This window comes from Leptodactylus fuscus, chromosome 2, assembly GCF_031893055.1.
Source record: "Leptodactylus fuscus isolate aLepFus1 chromosome 2, aLepFus1.hap2, whole genome shotgun sequence".
Taxonomy (NCBI): Eukaryota; Metazoa; Chordata; class Amphibia; order Anura; family Leptodactylidae; genus Leptodactylus; species Leptodactylus fuscus.
In genome coordinates, this window is record NC_134266.1 from 26,549,587 (window position 1) to 26,575,969 (window position 26,383).

Here is a 26,383-nt window from a genome sequence, read left to right on the forward strand (position 1 = left end):
TCCTTTCCTGGTGCAGTTTTCTACACTCCCTATTTCCTCCGCTATGGTCAGTTCGTAGCAGGCTGAATGTCTGCAACTATCCTGAATGAGGTGAGAGTGGCGTGCTGGGAGGGAGGAGGTGTCAGCGAGGAGTTATATGCCTGATAACAGATTTTCACCCACAAGTATACGAATATAGCAGCCCACACCAACAGGAGAACAATTAACCCAATCAGCTCAGAAACCAGCATCTGCTTTTGCAGGGGAAAGGTTAATTGCTCCTAGCACGGAACAAAAGACAATGCAGTGAACAGTAGTCACAATCAAACTACCACAGCAGGAAATGAGATCTACGCCTCATATTGAAAGTCACACGAATCGCAACAAAAATGCTAAAAATCACCAATCCACTTACTACTAGCACAAAACCTTCAGTACAATATATTGTCAACCATCCCGAAGAGGAGTCACACAACAAAGTAGAATTCTCGGACATAGAGAAGAACACAACGTAACAGATAATGCAAAAACACCACAACAGTACAATGTAACTGTGACACACCTCAGTGTGATCAACTTAATATCAGACTCCTTAGACAAATCCAAAATGCAATACTCCAAATAAGTGCATCACAAAAACATCCACATTGATTGCAACATAGAACAAAGCCACAAGCACATACAACAAAATATAACGGACATAAAGGGGAACAAAGGACATGACAAAACAGACAAACAAGCAAAGGACCACAAACAATAAATGGCAGTGTCAAGCAGCTGAGCAAAAAGCATACAATAATAGCCAATAAGTTGTAAATATATCAGCAATAACAAGTCAATCACAAAAATAGCAGCAAAACACAACACTCAAATCAACCTTCTTCAAACCAACTAAGAACGGAGTGAATGAGGATTGACAAGTGTTAATATATGGAAAATGAAATGACAATGCTGAAATAACACACCAGAGTATGCCAAGCTACTTGGTCAAAACGCTCTGTTGCTCCCTTAAGGGAAGGCTCCCCCCAAAGGAATGAGTCTCTATCAAGTGAGACATACACAGTGGGGCATAGCCCTCACTTACCTAGGACAAATGTGGTCTCCCCAAACAGAGCATCAACCCCCCTCAGGGCCAACCTCCCCCCTGGAGACAGGCAGCGTATCTCGCTGGGGCCTCCAAAACTGTTAGAGTCTAATAAGTTCTTACCAAGCAGACCGTGGCATAGACTGATGTCATCAGATGAGATGGGTCAAAGAATGGAAAGACACACAATCCAAGTGTATAGTACACAAGGGTCAGAGCTCTGCGAAGAACCCGCCCCTGAGTGGTTTATTTTATAGTATGACGATACAATAAATCAATCAATCATAGTAATGGCAGAATTCTGGCTTATAATATGCTTATGGATATGATTTCATACAAATTCTAAGAAAAAGGGATGCGAGGATGAGGGTATTTCCGAGACCTGACCGATTCCACAATTGTCTCTGACAAAAAGCTATACTCCCTCTTCCCAGACACCCCTAACACACATCCTCTAATTCTGTATAAATGTGATAAACGCCTAAGAAAAGATATGTGTCTTAGGTTATGGAACAACAACTTATTTTGCTCTTCTACTTAGAGTACAAAGGTTCAGATAAAGGTAACATATGATACAAAATGGAGTCACTACTGCATAGCACAAGCAAGCTAACTATAAGATTACTCTAACACTCCCCAGACTTGGCAATAACACAGGGTAAATTTTTTATGTACACATCATTGTAAACCATCAATAAACCAAAATTTGCCAAGTTCTCTTTAATATATAATGGACCACTTACAGGATTTCTGTTTTCAATATGTCAGCTTTAGTTTTGAATTCTCATAAAATAAAATCTATTCTCCTCGCCCCGGATCAGTTATTAACATTTAAAGTGCAATTCCCATCATGAGTAATACAGAAAACATTCAAGGTAAATGATAAATCATTGAAAAACATTGTCTTTGTAATCTATCTTCATGACACTCTTTTCCTGTTTTTAATCATCTTTCAGTTTTATTATATTCTGAACAGTGTATGAAAATATTTCTTGTTGATGTCCGGAAGCCGTGAACCAGCAGTCCAGCATTACCTACTATAATACTGCCCCCTATGTACAAGAATATAACTACTATAATACTGCCCTATGTACAAGAATATAACTACTATAATACTACTCCTATGTACAAGAATATAACTACTATAATACTGCCTCCTATGTACAAGAATATAACTACTATAATACTACTCCTATGTACAAGAATATAACTACTATAATACTACCTCCTATGTACAAGAATATAACTACTATAATACTGCTCCTATGTACAAGAATATAACTACTATAATACTGCTCCTATGTACAAGAATATAACTACTATAATACTACCCCTATGTACAAGAATATAACTACTATAATACTGCTCCTATGTACAAGAATATAACTACTATAATACTACCCCTATGTACAAGAATATAACTACTATAATACTACCCTCTATATACAAGAATATAACTACTATAATACTGCCCCTATGTACGAGAATATATCTACTATAATACTGCCTCCTATGTACAAGAATATAACTACTATAATACTGCTCCTATGTACAAGAATATAACTACTATAATACTGCTCCTATGTACAAGAATATAACTACTATAATACTACCTCCTATGTACAAGAATATAACTACTATAATACTACCCCTATGTACAAGAATATAACTACTATAATACTACCCCTATGTACAAGAATATAACTACTATAATACTACCCTCTATATACAAGAATATAACTACTATAATACTGCCCCTATGTACGAGAATATATCTACTATAATACTGCCTCCTATGTACAAGAATATAACTACTATAATACTACTTCCTATGTACAAGAATATAACTACTATAATACTGCCCCCTATGTACAAGAATATAACTACTATAATACTGCTCCTATGCACAAGAATATAACTACTATAATACTGCTCCTATGTACAAGAATATAACTACTATAATACTACCTCCTATGTACAAGAATATAACTACTATAATACTACTCCTATGTACAAGAATATAACTACTATAATACTGTCTCCTATATACAAGAATATAACTACTATAATACTGCTCCTATGTACAAGAATATAACTACTATAATACTACTCCTATGTACAAGAATATAACTACTATAATACTGCTCCTATGTACAAGAATATAACTACCGTATATACTCGAGTATAAGCCGACCCGAATATAAGCCGACCCCCCTAATTTTACCACAAAAAAATAGGAAAACTTATTGACTCGAGTATAAGCCTAGGGGGGAAATGCAGCAGCTACTGGAAAATTTCAAAAATTAAAATGGTCGTAGTTTTTGGGTGCAGTAGATGCTGGATGCTGGGGAGGGGGTGTTTTGGTTGTCTGTCTGTCTGCCCCTTCCCTGAGCCTGAGGACTGTTTTTTTTCCCCCACTTGGAATTCAGCCTGGCTGTACATAGGGTATCTGCAGTGTTCCTATTAACCCCTTCCTGATGGAACAGGAGCACTGCAGATAACCTATATTCAGTAGACAGGGCACTGTCAGACACAGGGATACCTAATGTGTATGTATTCTAGGGAAAGGAGGGATTAAGAACTTTTATTTAAAAAAAAAATAATTTTTTTTTTTTTTTGCTGACTCGAGTATAAGCCGAGGGGGGCTTTTTCAGCACAAAAACTGGGCTGAAAAATTCGGCTTATACTCGAGTATATACGGTACTATAATACTACTCCTATGTACAAGAATATAACTACTATAATACTACCATCAGTATATAATATAACTACTATAACACTACCAACATTATATAATACTGGAGTCATACACTACTTACTTCCATCGTAATTCAGTGTTGCAAAGTTGGCCTGTTTCTCAGAGCATCCTGCACTGTTACACACTCTCATGTGCAGTTCGTACCACATAGCTTCCTGCAGGTCATACAGTATATAGGACTTAGATTGTGAGTTCCTTTGCGCCAGGGTCCACACTGTTGTGCCAAATGGTCGGTACTCCAGGTTAAAGGATGTGATTGGGCACCCACCATCATTCCAACCATTCAGATTGAGTTTCACTCTTGTGCTGTTAATACTGGCAAACAAGTCTTGTTCTTTTGAAAACTGGGGCTCTAGACCAGGACAAAAAGGAATAAAAAAACAGTCAGCAGGGGAACCAAATAAAAAGCAATGATTTATATAAAACACATCACAGAACTGCTAAGAACTTCAAGGGGTTGTCTATGTCTTGTTAAAAGGTTGCTGAGCAATCAGCTATAATATATTTGGCATCTTAAGAGCAAGTTTACTTTCTCTGCAGCACCCCACAGGAGACTTGATGTATTACAGTGCTGGGTCCTCCAGGGAAAAAAAATTTTTTTGTAGGCTTTCTTCTGTTTTGCTAATAGATCAGAGTCCTGAAAGATGGGCTCTGTCCCCCTTTAAGTTCCTAGAGTTGTGTACATTGTATTAATCTAAATACAGGTCAATAAATATATCATAAGGAGCAGATATGTTATATGTTATGCATGTCCTGATGAACAATACAGTTAGATTCATCCCACCTACACATGGCTGATATCAGGGAACAATAGACATCACTTAACTGCCCAATAAATGTGTAGAAGATATACTGTACGTTGAGTTGAGAGCCCCTTAAAACCTTGTAACCTACACAAAGTCTGTTGCTTAGCAAAAGTTTGCGTGTTTGATGCTAAGTTTTCCATAATTTGCCTATACATTTTTATAATATTCTTGGACAGACACTGATCTCCCTAGATGTGGAACACTCTGTCATTACCTAGATTCCTTCACTGATTTCTCTCTACCATATGTAGATTCCTTCACTGATACATAGTCTCTTCCACTGATCTCCAAACATAACGCCATCACTGATCTTACTATATGTTGCATCCCTTATTCTCTATATGCAGACTTTCCACTGATTGTCATACGTGGAAGCCTCGACTGAACTCCATATATGGTGCCTCCTCCAATCTCCATACACAGAACCTTCCACTGATCTTCATACCATACATGGTCTCCTTGATCCATCTCCATACAAGATGCCTCCAATGATCTTAATATGTTGCCTCCCCTGGTATCCATACGTGGATTCCTTCTACTGATCTTCATACATGGTCTCCTCCACTGAGCTCCATACTTGATGCCTCCGTTGCTCTTATTATATTGTGTCTCCGCCTATATCCATACACAGACTCTTCCACTGATCTTCATATAGTACATGGTCTCCTACACTCATCTATATACATGGTTCCTCCAATGATCTTAATATATGGTTCTTCCACTTGTCTTCATACATAGAGTCTGTCTCCTGATCTTCATACATGGTCATCTCCACTGATTTCTATACATGATGCCTCCATTGATCTTAATAAATTGTGGTTTTCCATCTCTATATACAGTCTCTTCCACTGATCCCCATACATGGAACTTTCCAACGTATTCTTGAACTTTAGGGCTTAAACATGATGTGAACAGAGCCTTAGTATGGTTGGTTCCTCCACATTAAGTCATCCATTGGTCCAGAGATCTTCCTTTGGTCAATTTGGACAGAATTACTGTATCAAATTAGGCTTAACCAAGAAAGGAGACCTCAAGGTCGGTGTCTGGAATGAAAAAACTGAAGTTTAAGGGATATACACAACAAAAGTTTCTTGTAAGAAAGTTTCTTGTTTAATAAGTATGGCTGGCTTAATAATCGTAGTTAATGGTCCATGGTCTGATAACAGGCAGGTGCCTGTTATTTATAGCACCAGAAAGTGGTGACTCTCACGCTCCATTACGTAACAGTAGACTATGACACGCAGAGATTGCAGCTGTCACTGTATTATATCTTATCCATCATTATAAAGTTACAGTCAGGCAAATCCATTCTCATTTCGGAGATCTTTAGAGACCAAGAGTAAAACTGACTTGCTGATGGTTGCCCTGTACTAGGCTCATCATGAGGGGGGAATGGGAGATGTCCATAGCAGGACTATTTGGCTTGTCCTGAAGGTCTTGGAGCTGGGTCTTGCCATGATGTCCCTTCATGGTCCTCAGCTCTGTTCTCTGGTGGAGACTTAGTCTCTGATGGCTTCTACCATTCATCAATGATTTGTCGATGGTTGCCCTGTACTTGGTTCCTCATCGGAAGGCTAAAAAAATGTGATTCAGGACAGGAGATGCTCAATGGAGGAACTTTTCAGCTTATTTCTCTCATCTTGAAGTCTTGCCTTGTTGTCCTTTTGAGGTCCCCAGTTCTGTCCTCAAAGGGCTTCTTCTCTGGTGGAGAGTCTAATCGTTCTTGACACTTAAATAGGATGCTTTTCTTATTTTTTATTATGAAGGTAAAATCAGGAAGGCAGAAATTTCTATGGATCAGTAGAAGTACAAGCTGCTGGACCTCCACCATTTTGGCGTCATAAAAGGTTTTAGCAGGAAACCATGTTTCAAAAATTATATTTTTGATCATCAATGGAGTTCAAACCTAATGGTCCAACATCTCTTGACATGATTTCAAAGTTGTGCTCATAATCCTGATATCTGGTACTTTCTCAGGTGTTTTTTTCCCAGCTTTGGTTATTTTGAAGACAGCAACCTCAAAAGAACATTCCTCCTTGTAAGGATTAGGAGCCTGGATCTTAGATTCAGAAGATCCAAATATGTTGACTACAGTATATCGTCCTTGTAGACCTTTTCCTTTACACTTTTCACAGACAAAACAAGGGTCATAGGTTTCTATCCCGTCAAAGCCAAAAATCTATGACAGATCTTCCGACCCCGATTAGCGATGGTGGAAATTTTGGAAAAAAGTTGTCGACCCAAGGGTATGTTAAATCGCCATTCAAAACTAAATAAAAAATGGGTCTATGTCTTTGAGAGGTGTTCTAGCCTAGTTTAAAGGGATTCTATCATTAAAATGCTATTTTTTCTCACTAATGTGTAGGAATAGCCTTAACAAAAAGCTAATCTTGTCCAACCTTTAGATGTCTTCTCCGCGCCGCCGTTTGGTAGAAAACCCGTTTTTCTTCAGTATGCAAATGATTGCTCTTTCAGCAATGAGGCCAGTCCCCAATGCTGCGAGAGAACTCTCCAGTGCTGCCTCCATCTTCGTCTGGAATGGCCTCTATGCGTGTCTTCTTCCGGTGCTGGGTTCAAACTTCTACGCATGCGCAGTCGGCTCTGCCATTGGGCCTTGGGCAGAGCCGACTGCTCATACCCGCGGCTATTTTTTTGTGGCCACTTATGCGAGCATACTGCGCATGCGCAGTAAGCTCCTGTAGTTCAATGGAGTACAGAGTGTAAAAAAATGGCCGCGGGCATGTGCAATTGGCTCTGCTCGAGGCCTGATGGCAGAGCTGACTGCGCATGTGTAGAAGTTTGAAGACAGCTGCAGAAGAAGACGTGGAGAGAGGCCATTCCAGACCAAGATGGAGGCGGTGCTGGAGAGTTCTCTTGCAGTGCTGGCGCCCGCCCCCAGTGCTGCGAGAGAACTCATTTGCATACCAAAGAAAAACGGAATTTCTATCAAACAGCGCCATGGAGAAGACATCTAAAGGTAGGAGAAGAATAGCCTTTCTTAAAGCTATTCCTACGTGTTAGGGAGAAAACATAGCATTTTAATGAAAGAATCCCTTTAAGGTGAAATGTGAAAGGCTGGACTCAATGGGCCCAAGAACTCAAGAGGTAACGGAGACAACCTCGAGGCCTTGGCACAAAGAGAAGCAGTCGAAGGAGAACTGCCTTGTATATTTGGAATACACCTCATATGTTGTAGTCCCTCACATGGGTTATTAAAATTTTAGGTTGACCCCTAAAAAAGTTTCAATCCCGGACTTTGTCCTGTAAATAGAGAGAACCTGCTACAAGAGTCTTCTTAACATCCAATGTGAATGAGCGGAGTAATTTGCTGGTAAAAAAGGCTGAAATAGTTAATATTTCGAGAAAAAGAAGTGCTAAAAGATAAAGGTGGAAGAAAGAGAAGATTTACGTCTTAATGCGACTCTACAGAATACAAAGCTACTTTGTAAGTAGAGCAAACTGGATATATTGATGTTGAAAGCAAGCAAACAGTGCCTGACCCAGGAAGATGTATGCGGCCTTACTCTGCGAGCTCATACATATTTATAGACACGAAATACGATTTATATAGAAAATGAGATACAACCGCGACCGTGCCAAAAAAATCTGTGGCCTCTTAAAGTCACAATGGTGATTACAGTGAAGAGTGGTTACAGTACACACTATGGCAACCCGCACACGTTGTAGGCATTAGGTATCTGATCCTCTGAAGAGCCGGCAAGAAGCAAATCCCCCTGAAAGGGTCAAGGAAATTTATGGCGACCGACAATAAGACAAATCCTCCACAATCCATACTTATAAATCGTCCCAAATTTGATGAAACTGTCCAAAATTTCAGTCAATCCTGGCAAATTCAGGTGACGTTGATGATCCGTTCCCCATCTCAAAGTGGGTGTTCCCGGACTGTTTAGGGTTATCCTGGTTGTGGGACTTATACGCTTTGACTAAACGTTGGTAACTATGATATTCCCTCTAGTTTTTGACAAAACTTGCATCTTCTACAGCAATTTCTTTGGTCCAAAGTCCACATTGGAGAACTGTACTATTACTTTATCATTGGTAGAAGCCTGACCGACAACTCCACACTGATCCTGAGGATGAAGGGTCTGCACGTCTGATTTGGAACTCCAACCTCTTCTTAGTCTTTTATTATTCCTTCATGTCTCTTAATTTTTAGGATTAGTGTGGTCCCATAGTTTGGACTCCCAACAGTCATAAGTGATGGCATAACCTAGCCATTACTTTGCGACATGGGAATACCCCCTTAAGTTGACCCCATACCATGTGTCAGTGCAGAAGCAGGGGCATAACTAAAGGCTCGTTGGCCCTGGTACAAAAGCTCAGTTGGGTCCCTTTAGCTGCATTCACATTTCCCTTTTCTTCTCTACCTGGCTCAGTCCACCGTGATGACTTCACAACAACATGTCTGTGCACACAAGCGTCCCATCATTCCCATCCCCTGTCAGTGCCGCCTACATAGTAATCTTACCCCATTTTGTGCCACAGTCTCCCTTTTGACTTCATGCTGCTGACTATTTTTGCTTTTAAAGGAATAACTTTCTCCTTTCTGACAGTGGAAGGCTGTGTGTCATAAATCTTCTCGCTCCAGTGCAACAGAGGGCAGGGGGAATACATTTACAATGCAGAGACTACCAGATATCAAAGGGAATCAGAAAGGAGACCTAAGAAGTTTATCCAACCCTAGTGTGGTGAGGGGGACTTGTGGAGCCCCCCTGGCTTATGGGCCTGGTTGTATCTGTGAAGACTATAGTTACGTAAATGCCCAGAAGTGCCCCCAAAGTTCCCCAATTACCAAGGCTTCACCCAGACTTCCAAATTAACAGTGCCCCTGCAAAAAGTACACCTGTCAATTGTGAGCCAGATGCTCTCTAGATCATGTGGTGTCTAGAATTTACTAACATGTTTGTAGATCGGGGGATATTAACACTCTTTAGGGAGAGTCTGCACCTTCACAGGCGTATGGAGACTTACAAGCCATCTCTGCTCCACTGGGGATTATGGGAAAAAAATATGCAAATCTGTTCTCTATGTAATTAGCAGAACAGTGCCTCTGTTTGCTGCCCTCTAGAGGCAGCCCCCTTAACATCATGCGTGACTTGTTAAAAAGCCTAATAACATAATGCGAGGATTATTGCCAAACTAGTATTTCTATTCCAAAAGGAACAGATTCCCAGCTGTGGAACGCACCGTTTCGATCTGTTGGATCTTTTCAGCACAGCGCAGGGATACTAGTTTGGCAAAGTGAGAGACTATAGACCAAGATCGGGGGATATTAACACTCCTTAGGGAGAGTCTGCACCTTCACAGGCATATGGAGACTTACAAGCCATTTCTGCTCCACCGGGGGTTATGGGAAAAAAATATGCAAATCTGTTCTCCAGAGGCCCTTTTCTCCTAATTAGCTCACAATGTACATTTTTCCCTATCAATATGTCTTTTTTGGAATATGGGATGGAAATCCATGCAAACACGGGGAGAACATACAAACTCCTTGCAGATGGTTTTTTGCCCTTGGCGGGATTTGAACACCAGGACTCCACTGAGCCACTTTTTGGCCCCTATTAACTAGGGCCAGTTGTAGATGTCTGTGGCAGCAAAAATCTCTGCGATTGCTCAGCTGCTTCCTTCCTTCCTCTAGGGGGAGGTAGTGTAATATAAGTGCCTACAAACATGTTATGGGGGGAAAAAAAATGCAAATCTGTTCTCCAGAGGCCCTTTTCTCCTAATTATATCCTGGAGAACAGATTTGCATTTTTTTTCCCCCCATAACATGTTTGTAGGCACTTATATTACACTACCTCCCCCTAGAGGAAGGAAGCAGCTGAGCAATCGCAGAGATTTTTGCTGCCACAGACATCTACAACTGGCCCTAGTTAATAGGGGCCAAAAAGTGGCTCAGTGGAGTCCTGGTGTTCAAATCCCGCCAAGGGCAAAAAACCATCTGCAAGGAGTTTGTATGTTCTCCCCGTGTTTGCATGGATTTCCATCCCATATTCCAAAAAAGACATATTGATAGGGAAAAATGTACATTGTGAGCTCTATGTGGGGCTCACAATCTACAATTAAAAAAAAAAAAAAAAAAAAAGGCCCTAGTCGTTGGTCACACAGGGTGACACTGTGGGCATATGTGACTCCTGGTAAGGAGGCGGACACAAACACCACACCCTGCTGGGTAAAATCCAGCCCATTTTGCCCCTCCCCATACAATAGAATAAATTAAAAAATAATCACATTACCATTAACTCAACAATTTAACTTTCAAAAAGATCAGGATGGCAAAAATGTCACGTCATTTATAAAACAAAGTATAAAAAGAAAAGAACTGGATAACTTATAATTACTTCCTGCTTTGGATGGGCAGGACAAGACTCCAGTACCTTTCCCAAGGGTTTTTGCCTCTATGATCTCACTGATGCGTCCCGGTCCCACTCCGTTCTGGGCCGTCAGAGTAAATTTGTACCAAGTGCCGCATTTCAAATTTTCCAAGCGGTAGGAACGTTCGCTGGGACTGATGGGAAAACTGCCCCATTGTTCACTGTTGTCCTCTGAATACTGAAGGATGTAACCTGCAAATAAAAGCCGGCAGATTCTACATTAAGAGTCATGACAAACAGACGGACAAAAAACATCCAAACCTTCTGTTTTTCACATTGTTTTTTAGTTCCATCCTGTTTTATACTCCAATCACATCCAGATAGTTTTCGAGAGTGCATTGTGGGAACTTTTTTTCTTTACTTTGGATGTGAACAGAGTATAAGGCCAAGCTATATCAGATGAATCAATCAAAATTTTTTCCAAAAGTATTCAACATGTAAAACGCCGTACAGTCCAAACAAGTTCACCTTTAATTCGCGCTGGATCAGAATTTGCACAGACTCAATTAATTTCAGCAGCTGTTCACACTTTGCTGCTGGACCACGGTGCTGGATTGTCTCCCAAGCTGTCCTTGTTCTCCAGTAATAAAGAAAAACTGTCCTGGGAACGGAGGGACATAAGGCCGCTCATCCCGCTATGTGTTATTATGTTTATTGATGACCCGCTTTTTCTTAAAGGGATCCTATAATTGGATTCCCTTTTTTTCTCTGTCTTCTCCGCGCTGTCGTTCCGGAGAAATCCGGCTTTTCTTCGGTATACAAAAGAGTTCTCTCGCAGCACCGGGGGCGTCCCCAATACTGAGAGAGAACTCTCCAGCGCTGCCTCCATCTTTTTCTGGAACGGCCTCTCCCTGTGTCTGTGTCCTGGGTTTCAATCTTCTAGGCTTCGGATCTCGAGCAGATCCGACTATGCATGCCAGGGCCACAAGAAAATGGCCGCTTACACTAGCTTACTGTGTAAGCAGCCACAAGAAAATGGCCGCTTACACGAGCTTACTGTGTAAGCAGCCATTTTCTTGTGTCCTGGGCATGCGTAGTCAGCTCTGCCCAAGACCCAGAAGATTGAAACCCAGGACGGAAGAAGAAACAGGGAAAAGCCGTTCCAAAAGAAGATGGAGGCATCGCTGGAGATTTCTCTCACAGCATTGGGGATGCCCCCAGTACTGTTTGAACACTGGGACCCACCCCCAGTGCTGCGAGAGAACTCATTTGCATACCGAAGAAAACCCGGATTTCTACCGAACAGCGGTGCGGAGAAGACATCTAAAGGTAAGAGAAGAATAACCTTTCGTAAGGCTATTCCTACATGTTATCGAGAAAATAAGGGAATCCAATGATAGGATTCCTTTAAAGGAGCAACTTAAAATGAATGAGGGTGTGTAAAATTTGCAACCAGTCTTTGCATTTAAAAGTAGGTAAATCTGATCAGTCTACTTAAAGAGTTGCCATTCCATGTAACCTCATGCATCATTTGTACCAGTGCTCTGCCTGTGTCAGTCTTTACTGTAATTCTCGAATTCCATTCTTAGTCCAAGAAGTTCAGCATTAAGAGGATATAAGCAAGTGCTGTGAAACTGTGCTGCGGTGTGCATAGCTGCGATATAATTATCCTAATTATCAGCCCGCAGGCTATATTGTCTCTGACAATGCAGTCTTAGATGTGGCTTCATTAAGTGCAAAGGTGTGAAATGAAGAGTGTTGCATTATGGGATAACAACACATCAAGTGACAAGATAGCACACGCAACGTATAGAAGTTGTTAACCTCAAAGCTGCCTATAGGGACCTGGTGCTGAACTGCCCGCCCTGCTGTATAAATCCATGTGTGGTTAGTGCCCCTAATGGTGGCAGGAGTCAGATTTTTATCATTTATTTGCAGTTCATTTAAAGGGGCAATTCTAAATTTTGCTCTTTGGCCCTCAGATTCACTTTTATTCCCTAGATGACCCAGTTAGGGTGACGCCGCTCCTCTAGTGATGCTCCAACAAACAACAAGATTCATGTCCATGAACGTGAGAAATCCCCGACACCCAAACACAAGATATCAAAGGTAGAGGTGTGATGTTATTCGGCTCACGAGGTGTCAGGCGCTCCCTTTGATGATCTCTCCTCTTGTGAAAAGCCAAAAACAAGATCCTGACAGGACGTCTACAAGGAAACCGATCTAATAGCGGATGAACAAAGCAATCACCGAGACGTCCTGTCACTAGAAGAGTCGGCGAGACTGCACCGAGTCCTCCAACATTACATTCTAATTTATGGTATACAATCAACAAACCTGTTTCTGGGAAAGCTGGGTGACGAGTCCAATATGGCACCGTTATAAGTCCAATAAGGATGTTACTCAGCTTTCTCAGACTCCTGAATGGTAATTGTGTTTAGCATTGTTTCCTACAGGAGCTCGAATATGGAGTCGCCAAAATTCTCACTAACAATCACAGCAATCTTGGCCTAGTCTAAAACTGGGGGTACCGGGGGGATCCTTATACCTGCATACAAATGCCCCTCTTTATGTCACTTGGTATAATCCCCCTCTCTCGGCCCATGAGACCGAGTTTATTGGGAGCTTTGTATATATAACCTACTATATATATACTTAGCATATGCTCATTTATACATTATGATGATGACATCATCACTATCAAGATTTCAGATGGTAAAAATGGGGCATTTAAAGGGTTTTCTTTGGGCAAAAAAATATTTTTTTCAAAAAAAGGTCTGTTGTTGCTATTAATGGGCTAATAGGTGCACCCAAATACTGTTAGCAGTGTTTTGGGTGATTTCTGGGTTTCTCTGTGAGCTCTTTGCATCCTCTGCATTTGTTTACATGGCCATCTTCCTGTTCTGTGTTTTCCTACAACTACCATGATGCTTTGGGTGTCACTCAGAGCTGACATAGCCCACCTCCCACTTTCACTCCCTCACCCTCCCTTTTTCATTCCCTTCCCCTCCCTGTTTCCCTAGTTAGCCCACCCACTTCTAGCCCTTCCTAACTAATTCGCCCCCCCCACCTCATCATACTCACCTGTCTTCTGGGCCAGACCTTTTAAGCATGGGAAGTCACTTCTTCTAGTTTTTCGGCACCTCCTCTTCTTGACGTCTGCTGGTCACCCAAGAGGAGGCGCCCAGAGGAAGTAACGTCCTAGGGCTGGACCGAAAGACAGGTAAGTATGATGGGGTGGGGGTGGGGTGTTAGTTTGGTGACGTTCCATTTCCGTAAGGGGAACTACAATGAATCTGGGACGATCACATGACTGCCCCTTCGATTTAGGTAAATATAGATCTTTTTAACACTACATACTAAGTAAGTAATTTAGAAGGAAAGCTTGGGGTGGGAGGGTTTAGCTTACATAAGTATTATCGATTTATTCTGGACAATCCCTTTAAGTCCCACCCAAGAATCTCCCCAAAATCAGGTGAAAACACCCACTTTTAGATAGGGTATGAACCCTGGCCCTTTCAGAAGAAGTCTGCCAAGGAAAAGCCAAACTTGGCGAGATAGTTTTTGAGAACCCTAGACAGTGGGAGAATGCATGACATCATCATGACATCACTGAGTACTTACAGCCTCATTCTAATAATCATACTTGTCTATGTTTTTAGATGCAGTTCTGGGAGAATGTTGTGCTTACCGCATCACAAACATTTGGGGGGATAACCGTTCCCCTAATGACAAGACCACACCTTCTTTGAGTGTAACACCACTTTTCGTGACATAATCATACAGTGTGCCAGGTGTGCCCCATTTTTTGTGATATGACTGGAACATGGACAGGGTGGTCTGTGCACTCTTCAGGGACTCCAGGAGTCACCCCCTTTTTTCGAGACTCTCTCAGACATTTATAGTGAGTTGTCAAGTCCATATGAAATGTAGTCCTAGACCCTCCTCTTTCACTAGAGTCACTAGAAGTATAATCTTCCACAGTATACACTGTTATTAGACTCTCAGTAGTGCAGCCTCAGGCTTCAGGCCTTTAACTTCAAGCGATAAAATCTCAGTATAGAAGAAAGAGATCAAGAAACAGTTTTCACATTTAGAATATGTTCTTCAGGATCTTAATCTTGTCATGGACGTTACAAACAGAGTCCATATGGACTAGTACTAAGACTGACCGGCCTCTTTTTAAAGCTGATATGTCAGTCCTCCATACCTTAAAGCAAACTTACCTCGGATAGAGCTCCCTCCGTTATCTCCCGGGATCCAGGAAAGGGTTATGGAAGAAGAAGTACTTTTGGACACAGTCAGCCGAGGCTGGTCGGGAGGCACTAGGAAGAAAACAGTTCCTGTGATTAGATTTACGGGATATGATAAATTTCACAGCCATGTATCATTGTACCACGTGTTTCTCAGGTCATTGTGGTGTTATGTACAGTAAGGGCTCTATGTCTTCTTATAGATGGTCACAACAATATATTGTAAACTATCCTTGTGGAATATAAAGAGGATGCAGTGGGGGAGAGATCCTGCTACAGCCAGATGCCTTACAGACAGAAAGGGGTCTGGTCAGATGGAGAGGAGTATAGTGAGTGCAGCTCTGGAGTATAATACAGGATGTAACTCAGGATCAGTACAGGATAAGTAATGTAATGTATGTACACAGTGACTGCACCAGCAGAATAGTGAGCGCAGCTCTGGAGTATAATACAGGATGTAACTCAGGATCAGTACAGGATAAGTAATGTAATGAATGTACACAGTGACTGCACTAGCAGAATAGTGAGCGCAGCTCTGGAGTATAATACAGGATGTAACCCAGGGTCAGTACAGGATAAGTAATGTAATGAATGTACACAGTGACTGCACTAGCAGAATAGTGAGCGCAGCTCTGGAGTATAATACAGGATGTAACTCAGGATCAGTACAGGAAAAGTAATGTATTGTATGTACACAGTGACTGCACCAGCAGAATAGTGAGTGCAGCTCTGGAGTATAATACAGGATAAGTAATTTAATGTATGTACACAGTGACTGCACCAGCAGAATAGTGAGCGCAGCTCTGGAGTATAATACAGGATGTAACTCAGGATAAGTAATGTAATGTATGTACACAGTGACTGCACCAGCAGAATAGTGAGTGCAGCTCTGCAGTATAATACAGGATGTAACTCAGGATCAGTACAGGATAAGTAATGTAATGTATGTACACAGTGACTGCACCAGCAGATTAGTGAGCGCAGCTCTAAAGTATAATACAGGATGTAACTCAGGATCAGTACAGGATAAGTAATGTAATGTATATACACAGTGACTGCACTAGCAGAATAGTGAGTGCAGCTCTGGAGTATAATACTGGATGTAACCCAGGATCAGTACAGGATAAGTAATGTAATGTATGTACACAGTGACTATACCAGCAGAAGTGAGTGCAGCTCTGCAGTGTAACAGAAATATAGTAGAAGAAATATATACTATACATGTAGTATTCTTGCACCACTTTTACATTTTAGCAGTTGATCCCCATTGTCATCCCTCATTGTTTTATCTTTCCAGGACATGGTGATCATGAGACGACTATACAAGGCAAGAAAGAATAAAGGAAAGGCTTGCACTCTTGTCTCACTGTAATAGATATGACACAGGAACAATGCGGCAGCCTCTATACAGTGACACAGAGCTGGAATTCACAATGCCTGCAATATGCATTAATGATAAACACCGTGTTCTTGGATCAGGACAGACAGCACCTGGCTGACACCTGCCTACAACAACTGGATGGGAGCACTCAGCAATACAATGGCTTCAGAAATCTGTATCCATCCCAGCAGGTGAGGCCTGCCGCCATTACCATATAAATAGTCTATTACTGCATCTGGAGATTACATCTCCTCTCCATTATACTGCAGCACATAAACCGCCAGCTAAAAGGGACAGAGAAAGGAGGAAAACACTTCAATGAAATGTATCAGGAGAAAAAGGCTTATTGCTTAAATTAAGGTTTTATGTTAAACATATTTTTAAGAATTGTTGGTGATTTTTAACTATTAATATTAACTATATTAATAACCCCCCCAAAACATAACAATCCTGAAGTTCCAACTGTGGCCACTAAATCTACAATAGTCGGGAGTAGTATTATAGTAGTTATATTCTTGTACATAGGGGGCAGTATTATAGTAGTTATATTCTTGTATATAGGAGCAGTATTATAGTAGTTATATTCTTGTACATAGTAGCAGTATTATAGTAGTTACATTCTTGTACATAGTAACAGTATTATAGTAGTTACATTCTTGTACATAGGAGTAGTATTATAGTAGTTATATTCTTGTACATAGTAGCAGTATTATAGTAGTTACATTCTTGTACATAGTAGCAGTATTATAGTAGTTACATTCTTGTACATAGGAGTAGTATTATAGTAGTTATATTCTTGTACATAGGAGTAGTATTATAGTAGTTATATTCTTGTACATAGGAGTAGTATTATAGTAGTTATATTCTTGTACATAGGGGCAGAATTATAGTAGTTATATTCTTGTACATAGGGCGCAGTATTATAGTAGTTATATTCTTGTACATAGGAGTAGTATTATAGTAGTTATATTCTTGTACATAGGGGCAGTATTATAGTAGTTACTAGCTGGTACCCGCGACTTCGTCTGCGGTGATTGTAGAAGTGGGTATATACAGGCGCGGGTAAGGTTTTCGTACTGTGTATAAGGTATGGGATATGAAATGTAACTGTGTATCTTGTTTTTGTTGTATGGGAAGAATATGCAAATCTGCCTTCCATGATGTAATTAGGAAGACAGTTGCTGCCTCATTGTTGCAAACTAATAGAGGGCGCTCACTGGAATGTGCAAGCCTGTCTTAAGACAGGATTCCAGTGAAATAACCCAATAATGGCTGCTCCCTTTAGCCTCATGCCCGACCTTCCAAGAGGCCTTTGTTTAGCAATGACGCTGGGATTAATACCAGGTATAGTCTCTCAATCGAGGACAGCTGTTTCGATCTGGTTGGATCTCTTCAGCCCGATGTAGAGAGGACTATAACCTGGTAGGGGTGAGAGGCTTAGACAGGGTTCGGGGGATATTGTCACTCCTTAGGGAGAGACCACCATATAGGTGTGTGGAGACTTGTTAAGCCTTTAGCACTCCACTTTGCAAGGAACTATGGGAAGAATATGCAAATCTGCCTTCCATACCATAGAGACTATACCTGGTATTAATCCCAGCATCATTGCTAAACAAAGGCCTCTTGGAAGGTCGGGCATGAGGCTAAAGGGAGCAGCCATTATTGGGTTATTTCACTGGAATCCTGTCTTAAGACAGGCTTGCACATTCCAGTGAGCGCCCTCTATTGGTTTGCAACAATGAGGCAGCAACTGTCTTCCTAATTACATCATGGAAGGCAGATTTGCATATTCTTGTTTTTGTTGTAATTCTGAGAGCACATGAGACTTTTGTGTTGAATGTAATTTGTATTTCAGCCGCTATACGGTGTTGATATAAACTGTACATAGTGTCTTTGGGACAGAGGTATTTCAGGTTAATATACTTCGATATACGACATTGTATGATTTGTTATTTTCCGCCAGTACATGTAAGTTTTGGGCACAGGATACTCTTGAGTAAGCAACATAAAGTCTGGCCCTGTGCATGACAGTTTAGTAACTCCATGTGCCTCTTATTAATAGCAATTAACCCCATCATGTCCCTCACATTAACCACAGTGTAAGAGTTACTGATAGAGATGAGTGAGTACTGTTGGGATCAGCCGATCCGAACAGCACGCTGGCATAGAAATGAATGGACGTAGCCGGCACGCAGGGGGTTAAGCGCGCTGGCTACGTCCAAGCGGAAGTACCAGGTGCATCCATTCATTTCTATGGAGCGTGCTGTTCGGATCGGCTGATCCCAACAGTACTCGCTCATCTCTAGTTACTGATATGTGAGAGACTTGGAGGTACTAATTAAGTATCTTCATTACTGAGGTCTTTTATTAGTCCCTCCATATGTCTCATATATTAGTAACCTTTATATGGGGCACACAGGGGTTAATATGAGGGACATGATGGGGTTTATTCCTATTAATGTGAGGTACATGGAGTTACTAACACTAAACTGATAACCCCATGCCTGACATTAATGAGAATAGGAAGTAAAGGAAGGGAGCTGTGTGTTTCTTACTTTCAGTTTGCTAGCAGCTTCGGCAGGAGCTATCACTATAGCAGGCAGAGACTTGAGCGACTAAGCTCCACCCCCTGGGTTTCCTGCACATCTCACAGGGGAGTGTCCTTATGCCTCAGCTCTAGCAGATACTTTATTTAACTCTTGCAGGTCCTGTGCTGCTGGCATGCCAGCGAAATATGGCAGGAGTGCCACTCTTGGCACGTGTGCCAGGGGTTGCTGACCTCTGCTGTAGAGGGTAATATGAATTTTGTGGCTTGCTATGGTCCAAAGTGTGTGAGATTGCAGAGATAGTGATGTGAGTTTGGGTTTTGTGGGGGTCCTGGGAAAAACGTATGTGCGCTATTGTGCCGAAAAGTAGCCTATTGCGCAATCGAGTGTAGGGACTATGTTTGTGGAAAATTTCAGCCAAATCGGTGGAGCGGTTTTTGCGTGATTGACCGCCAAAGATCCGAACATCCAAAGGGTCCTGGGAAAAACGTATGTGCACTATTGTGACGAAAAGTAGCCTATTGCGCAATCGAGTGTAGGGACTATGTTTGTGGAAAATTTCAGCCAAATCGGTGGAGCGGTTTTTGCGTGATTGACCGCCAAACATCCGAACATCCAAAGGGTCTTGGGAAAAACGTATGTGCGCTATTGTGACGAAAAGTAGCCTATTGCGCAATCGAGTGTAGGGACTATGTTTGTGGAAAATTTCAGCCAAATCGGTGGAGCGGTTTTTGCGTGATTGACCGCCAAACATCCGAACATCCAAAGGGTCCTGGGAAAAACGCATGTGCGCTATTGTGACGAAAAGTAGCCTATTGCGCAATCGAGTGTAGGGACTATGTTTGTGGAAAATTTCAGCCAAATCGGGGTCCAAAGTGTGTGAGATTGCAGAGATAGTGATGTGAGTTAGGGGTTTGTGGGGGTCCTGGGAAAAACGTATGTGCGCTATTGTGACGAAAAGTAGCCTATTGCGCAATGGGGTGTATTAACTATGTTTGTGGAAAATTTCAGCCAAATCGGTCAAGCGGGTTTTGCGTGATTGACTAACAAACATCCGAACACACAAAGCCACAAACATCCAAACTCACAAACTTTCACATTTATAATATTAATAGGATATTCTTGTACATAGGGGGTATTATTATTGCAGTTATATTCTTGTACATAGGGGCAGTACTATAGTAGTTATATTCTTGTACATAGGAGTAGTATTATAGTAGTTATATTCTTGTACATAGGAGCAGTATTATAGTAGTTATATTCTTGTACATAGGAGTAGTATTATAGTAGTTATATTCTTGTACATAGGAAGTAGTATTATAGTAGTTATATTCTTGTACATAGGAGCAGTATTATAGTAGTTATATTCTTGTACATAGGAGTAGTATTATAGTAGTTATATTCTTGTACATAGGAGCAGTATTATAGTAGTTATATTCTTGTACATAGGAGTAGTATTATAGTAGTTATATTCTTGTACATAGGGGCAGTACTATAGTAGTTATATTCTTGTACATAGGAGTAGTATTATAGTAGTTATATTCTTGTACATAGGAGGTAGTATTATAGTAGTTATATTCTTGTACATAGGAGTAGTATTATAGTAGTTATATTCTTGTACATAGGAGGCAGTATTATAGTAGTTATATTCTTGTATATAGGAGTAGTGTTATAGTAGTTATATTCTTGTATATAGGAGGTCATATTATAGTAGTTATATTCTTGTACATAGGAGGCAGTATTATAGTAGTTATATTCTTGTATATAGGAGCAGTATTATAGTAGTTATATTCTTGTACATAGGAGCAGTATTATAGTAGTTATATTCTTGTACATAGGAGCAGTATTAGGCTGCATTCACACTGAGTAACGCTGGCATTTTTTGTGCTTATTTTTGCACATAGCGCCGCGCCGTCAAAGCCACCGCAAAATAGCGCGGCGTTAACGCGGCGTATACGCGGCCTTAACGCGGCGCTATGTGCAAAAATAAGCACAAAAAACGCCAGCGTTACTCAGTGTGAATGCAGCCTTATAGTAGTTATATTCTTGTACATAGGGGGCAGTAATATAATAGTTATATTCTTGCACATAGAAGTAGTATTATAGTAGTTATTTTCTTGTAGGTAGGAGCAGTATTATAGTAGTTATATTCTTTTACATATGAGGTAGTATTATAGTAGTTATATTCTTGTACATAGGAGTAGTATTATAGTAGTTATATTCTTGTACATAGGAGCAGTATTATAGTAGTTATATTCTTGAACATAGGAGTAGTATTATAGTAGTTACCGGTATATTCTTGTACATAGGAGGCAGTATTATAGTAGATATATTCTCGTACATAGGGGCAGTATTATAGTAGTTATATTCTTGTATATAGAGGGTAGTATTATAGTAGTTATATTCTTGTACATAGGAGTAGTATTATAGTAGTTATATTCTTGTACATAGGGGCAGTATTATAGTAGTTATATTCTTGTACATAGGAGGTAGTATTATAGTAGTTATATTCTTGTACATAGGAATAGTATTATAGTAGTTATATTCTTGTACATAGGAGCAGTATTATAGTAGTTATATACTTGTACATATGAATAGTATTATAGTAGTTATATTTTTGTACATAGGAGTAGTATTATAGTAGTTATATACTTGTACATAGGAGTAGTATTATAGTAGATATATTCTCGTACATAGGATCAGTATTATAGTAGATATATTCTTGTGCATAGGAGGCAGTATTATAGTATATATATTCTCGTACATAAGGGAAGTATTATAATAGTTATATTCTTGTACATAGGAATAGTATTATAGTAGATATATTCTCGTATATAGGAGCAGTATTATAGTAGTTATATTCTTGTACATAGGAGCAGTATTATAGTAGTTATATTCTTGTACATAGGAGTAGTATTAAAATAGTTACATTTTTGTACATAGGAGTAGTATTATAGTAGTTATATTCTTGTACATAGGAGCAGTATTATAGTAGTTATATTCTTGTACATAGGGGTCAGTATTATAGTAATCTTCTCACCTTGAACCTGCAGATTTAGGACAATCTCCTCTGATCCCCAGGTGTTTGAGGCAGAACAGCTGTAATACCCAGAATCTTCTGCTTTCACGGTGCGGATGATAAAGCTTCCATTGCTGTAGACGCTTCTTCGCCCATCATTCGTTACTAGACTGGGTGTCCCGTTACTACCTCACAGGAAACAAAAATCATATATTAAAGGAATTACAATCAAAATCCTTCGGGAATGAGGAGTCAGATTTATTTGCTTTGCATATCATATTTTTATCAAAGGCTTCTGACTAATGGGACCAAACACTGAATTTCTATGTGTTACTGGCCAAACATTTCTCCAATCACCATGTTGGTTAGTGGTTTCTGCCTATGGGCAACCATAGTCAATACCTTGTCATCTGTAATTTTGCATTATTAAAATCAATCCGTATAGGACTCAGATGATGGCTGGGGTCCATGTATCAGACCCCAAGACATCACATACTAACAGCCTATCCTGTGATCAATCAAATTGGGTCTGGAAACCCCCTTTAGGCTAAGGACTGTGGCGAAAAATTGCAGCATTTCCGCTGCGGTTATTTTTTTTGCAATGTGTGGATGGAACTGTCTAGAATCCCATTCACTTTGCAGGGACTTTGCAGGGACTGTAAAATGCTGCAGTTTTTGTGTTGGGCCCTGGCCTTAATGGGGTTGCTCACATTTTTTTTTATTATTTATGGCCTATATGTAGGATGATCATAAAGATGTCGTCAGAGGGGGTAACAACCGGCCCCACATGGACCAGTCCTTGGCTCCAAGTCCGAGCGTCAGTACTGCAGTTCAGCTCCCACTGCGAAAGTGAACACAACCTAAAAAGTAGCAAAAAACCCCTACATTTACTTTCATTGGAAGCGCCAAATGACACATAGACGTTTCTAGCCCACTTGTCTTCCCGCTGTTGTCTCTGATGTCAGGTGTTTTGTGCAGCTGTCGTTCTAGCAGTAAACGCGCCGCTGGCAGCTCCAGACCTGCGGGTTATTTACTTTCCACCCATCAAGATGCCAGCCGTACAGAAGGCAAGGGTTAAACTACTGGCACGTCGGTCCTTACTCCCAGCGAGTGAAACTTCCCTTCCTTTATATCACATCTCAGAGTGCGATAAAGATTCATGACTTTGCATAACCCTCTTCCGCCTCCTCGGATAAACAGTAAATGATACAGTTAATTTCGCAGTTGGACTGGATATCTGCCATATGCCGCTCATCCATCATATTTGTGAAACCATTCTTCAGCAGCCGCGGATCGCTCGAACAGATGAATGGCCCCATCTGTCCCAGTGTCGCAGCTGCCTTAAAGGAGACAGACGTACAAATAATGCGCCGTCACTGTAACGGCGTTACCTCACAGGCATAGGCCAAGCTCTACAAGGTTTTTGGTGTTAACCTAACACAGATCGTGTTAAAATAACAGTGAAGAAGCGATTAGAGAGAATAACTTCTCTTCCCCCCCCCCCCCAGAAACAGCGCCACTCACGTGTAGAGGTTGTGTCTGGTATTGCAGCCTAGACTTGGTGACTTACATGAGACGAAGCTGCAATACCAGACAAGGGGCATGTGCAGGTGCGGCGCCGATTCCAGGGAAATAGATTTATTTTTATATCTCTTGTATAATCTTTTAAAGTTTCATATCAGGTTCTGTCAGTTGTGAATTTTGCTGTTTTTGTGCCAAAATTTGAAACTTTTGACTGGTTCAGCAAGGGAGATCCAGCTCACCATAAAACTGTGACTGGTCTCGATATTGATTCAGAGATTACATTTTACCCATGTATTACCTTGATCCAGAATCGGCAGTGTTTAAAGGAATTCTTTATGTATGACCTATCCTTATGATGGGCCATAAATATCTAATCAATGGGGGGCCAACAATTGATTCCTACAATGATGTATCCTGTTTGCAGACTATACAGTACCTGCATATTGGCTACAGCTCTGCTCACATGGAAGCCTCTCTATAGCTTAGATATATCCTTGAACATCTAGGAGCTCCCACAATCAGATATTTATGGCCTATCCCTGGACAACCCCTTTAAGAGTCTGTACTTTGGATGTAAGATCTGTATTCCCTGTGGTCTGAGCTGTGCTTCCGGCAGCATAGTGACACATGGGTCTAGATTAGGGTTGAGCGATCGGGATCCTGAAAACTCAAGATCGGATCAACCCTAGTCCAGATGATACTATGAACACTTAAAATATGGGTACAAGAAGCCCCTCCGAATTAACCCTCTGGACTATAGTCAGGAACGGCATTGCCCCAGAGGTAGCCATCCAGTTATGTCACCTTGGCTTGCTCACTTCAGTACTTTCCAGCTGGATCATGAGTAGTCTTAGCTCTTGGCCAAAAGTGACTCCTTCCTTTAATAGGGATAGAGGATTAAGCCACAGTCAGGCACTTCTAGAGGTGACTCGTGTGTCCAGAGAAGAAAAAGGATGGGGCGTGTAAAACTCAACATGGCCGATCCTTCATTCTCCCAATAGATGATATTGAGACATTCTTTGGCACCCAACCTTATTGTGTGATGGCACTTTTAGTCCTGACTCTTGGTACAAGCTTTCGGTTAGTGCTTGTCACTATCTACAGTTCTGGTTCCAGTCTGATCCCAAGAACGTCATTATCTTCCCGTCACCACTCTTGTTACCTGACCTAAAAAGTTTGTCCAGTTAAGAAAATGGATATATATACTGTATATATATATATATATATATATATATATATATATATATATATGCTATTAAGAAATTCATATACATTGGATATTGGGTGTTCTGGATCCTTATCACCTGACTAGTGGCTACGGATGGTGTCTCTCTGGAGGACCTGTCCTATTCGATGCAGAAAGCCCACTGATTTGGAAGGACACCGTGTAATACTTCACTTCACCCAAGGTGGTGCTGTAGGGACATTGAGCAGATTACAGCTGATCACTTACATGACCACCTAACATGGGATCTCTATGATAGTTAAGAGACCGTTCCAAACCTACAGTCTTTGAGATATGTCAAAACTTAATAAATTCTGTATTGATCCCGCAAAAGGCTACAAGATCTGGCAGGCCTGGGTTGTTGAAGATGTCGAAGCTCTATGTCACCATAAAACTGGGATATTGATTCCAAGTTGACATTTTCCCCATGAATTACCTTGTCCTAAAACCTGACTGTGCAATACCTGATTGAAACAGAGGTCACAAGATGAAAGGTGGACAATGGCAATAGAGGAGTCGGTCTGGCCCATAAGAGTATTTAAGAAACTAATTGTAGGTCAAGGTCCTCACACAATGATAATATGGTGGAAGACGACCTAAAATGGAGGTGACTTTGGAGCCAATCGCTTATGACTAGGGTTTACTTCTTAAACTATTACATCTTAACACTACCAGGTTTTTGGGGGATGGGATGGAGGCTTTGGCACATTCGGTTGCTGGTTACCTTTCCTTCATCCATTTGATTGTTGGGGAAGGGTCTCCAACTGCTTTGCAGGGCAGGACAATATCTCTCATCCATGGTGTGGTCACGGTGCCACTGAAGGTTAGAATGCGAGCAGGAGCTGTCGAGGAAAACATGAGATTAATAAGCAATTGTTTTATGGCTTTCTAGAGGTTATACATTCATATAGGAAGAGGATGGCACCAAGGAACTCTCCCCGGACCTATGACCAATCTACCAGGTCTAGGATGGTGGAGATTTACTGGTGGTACTGGAACAAGCCCGTGATCCCATAATCCATAGTAGACGGGTTGAAGGAGACATGGTATGTTCCTTCAGCAGCATTTAGGACCCCTTTCCCCTTTCTGTAGATGTTCAGAAACCTCCTCACTTACCAACCAAAATGTATATTTGATGTAATACAGTAAATGGTAAGCAGGCAGGAAGGAGAGGAGGGAGATGCAGCTGCAGATTCTCTCTCTTTTCCTCTTTCTCTCTGGTTCTTAAACAATATATTTGATGTATTTATAAAACATATCCCTACAAGAAACCCTACATTTGTTACAGTATACTTAAACTATGGAGACAAGGCTGGACATTGATGATTATGAATAAGCAATAGGAAAAATCCAATGAATCCAACGTAATTTTCGAAGGATATTTTTTGTCTGGCATGGTGATTGTCCATCAGCATAATATGCACCATTGGCTCTTATGAAGGTGATTCCTAGTTCATAACAAACCATTGGTCC

The 26,383-nt window shown here is 40.9% G+C and overlaps 1 protein-coding gene across 4 annotated transcripts in view; it reads right to left on the reverse strand.

Annotated features, from left to right (window-relative positions):
* Nucleotides 1-26,383, reverse strand: part of DSCAM (DS cell adhesion molecule) — a 338,268-nt gene that overhangs the window by 69,948 nt on the left and 241,937 nt on the right. For 2 of the 4 annotated variants that reach the window (XM_075263534.1, XM_075263532.1), the window contains 5 exons: nucleotides 25,635-25,752; nucleotides 22,183-22,346; nucleotides 15,189-15,287; nucleotides 10,990-11,214; nucleotides 3,883-4,173 (listed from right to left, as the gene is read on the reverse strand). In XM_075263534.1, the coding sequence (XP_075119635.1) occupies nucleotides 3,883-4,173; nucleotides 10,990-11,214; nucleotides 15,189-15,287; nucleotides 22,183-22,346; nucleotides 25,635-25,752 (897 nt within the window). Of the gene's footprint in view, nucleotides 1-3,882; nucleotides 4,174-10,989; nucleotides 11,215-15,188; nucleotides 15,288-22,182; nucleotides 22,351-25,634; nucleotides 25,753-26,383 lie in introns of those variants that run through there. The other 2 variants (XM_075263535.1, XM_075263536.1) reach the window with 2 other exon arrangements.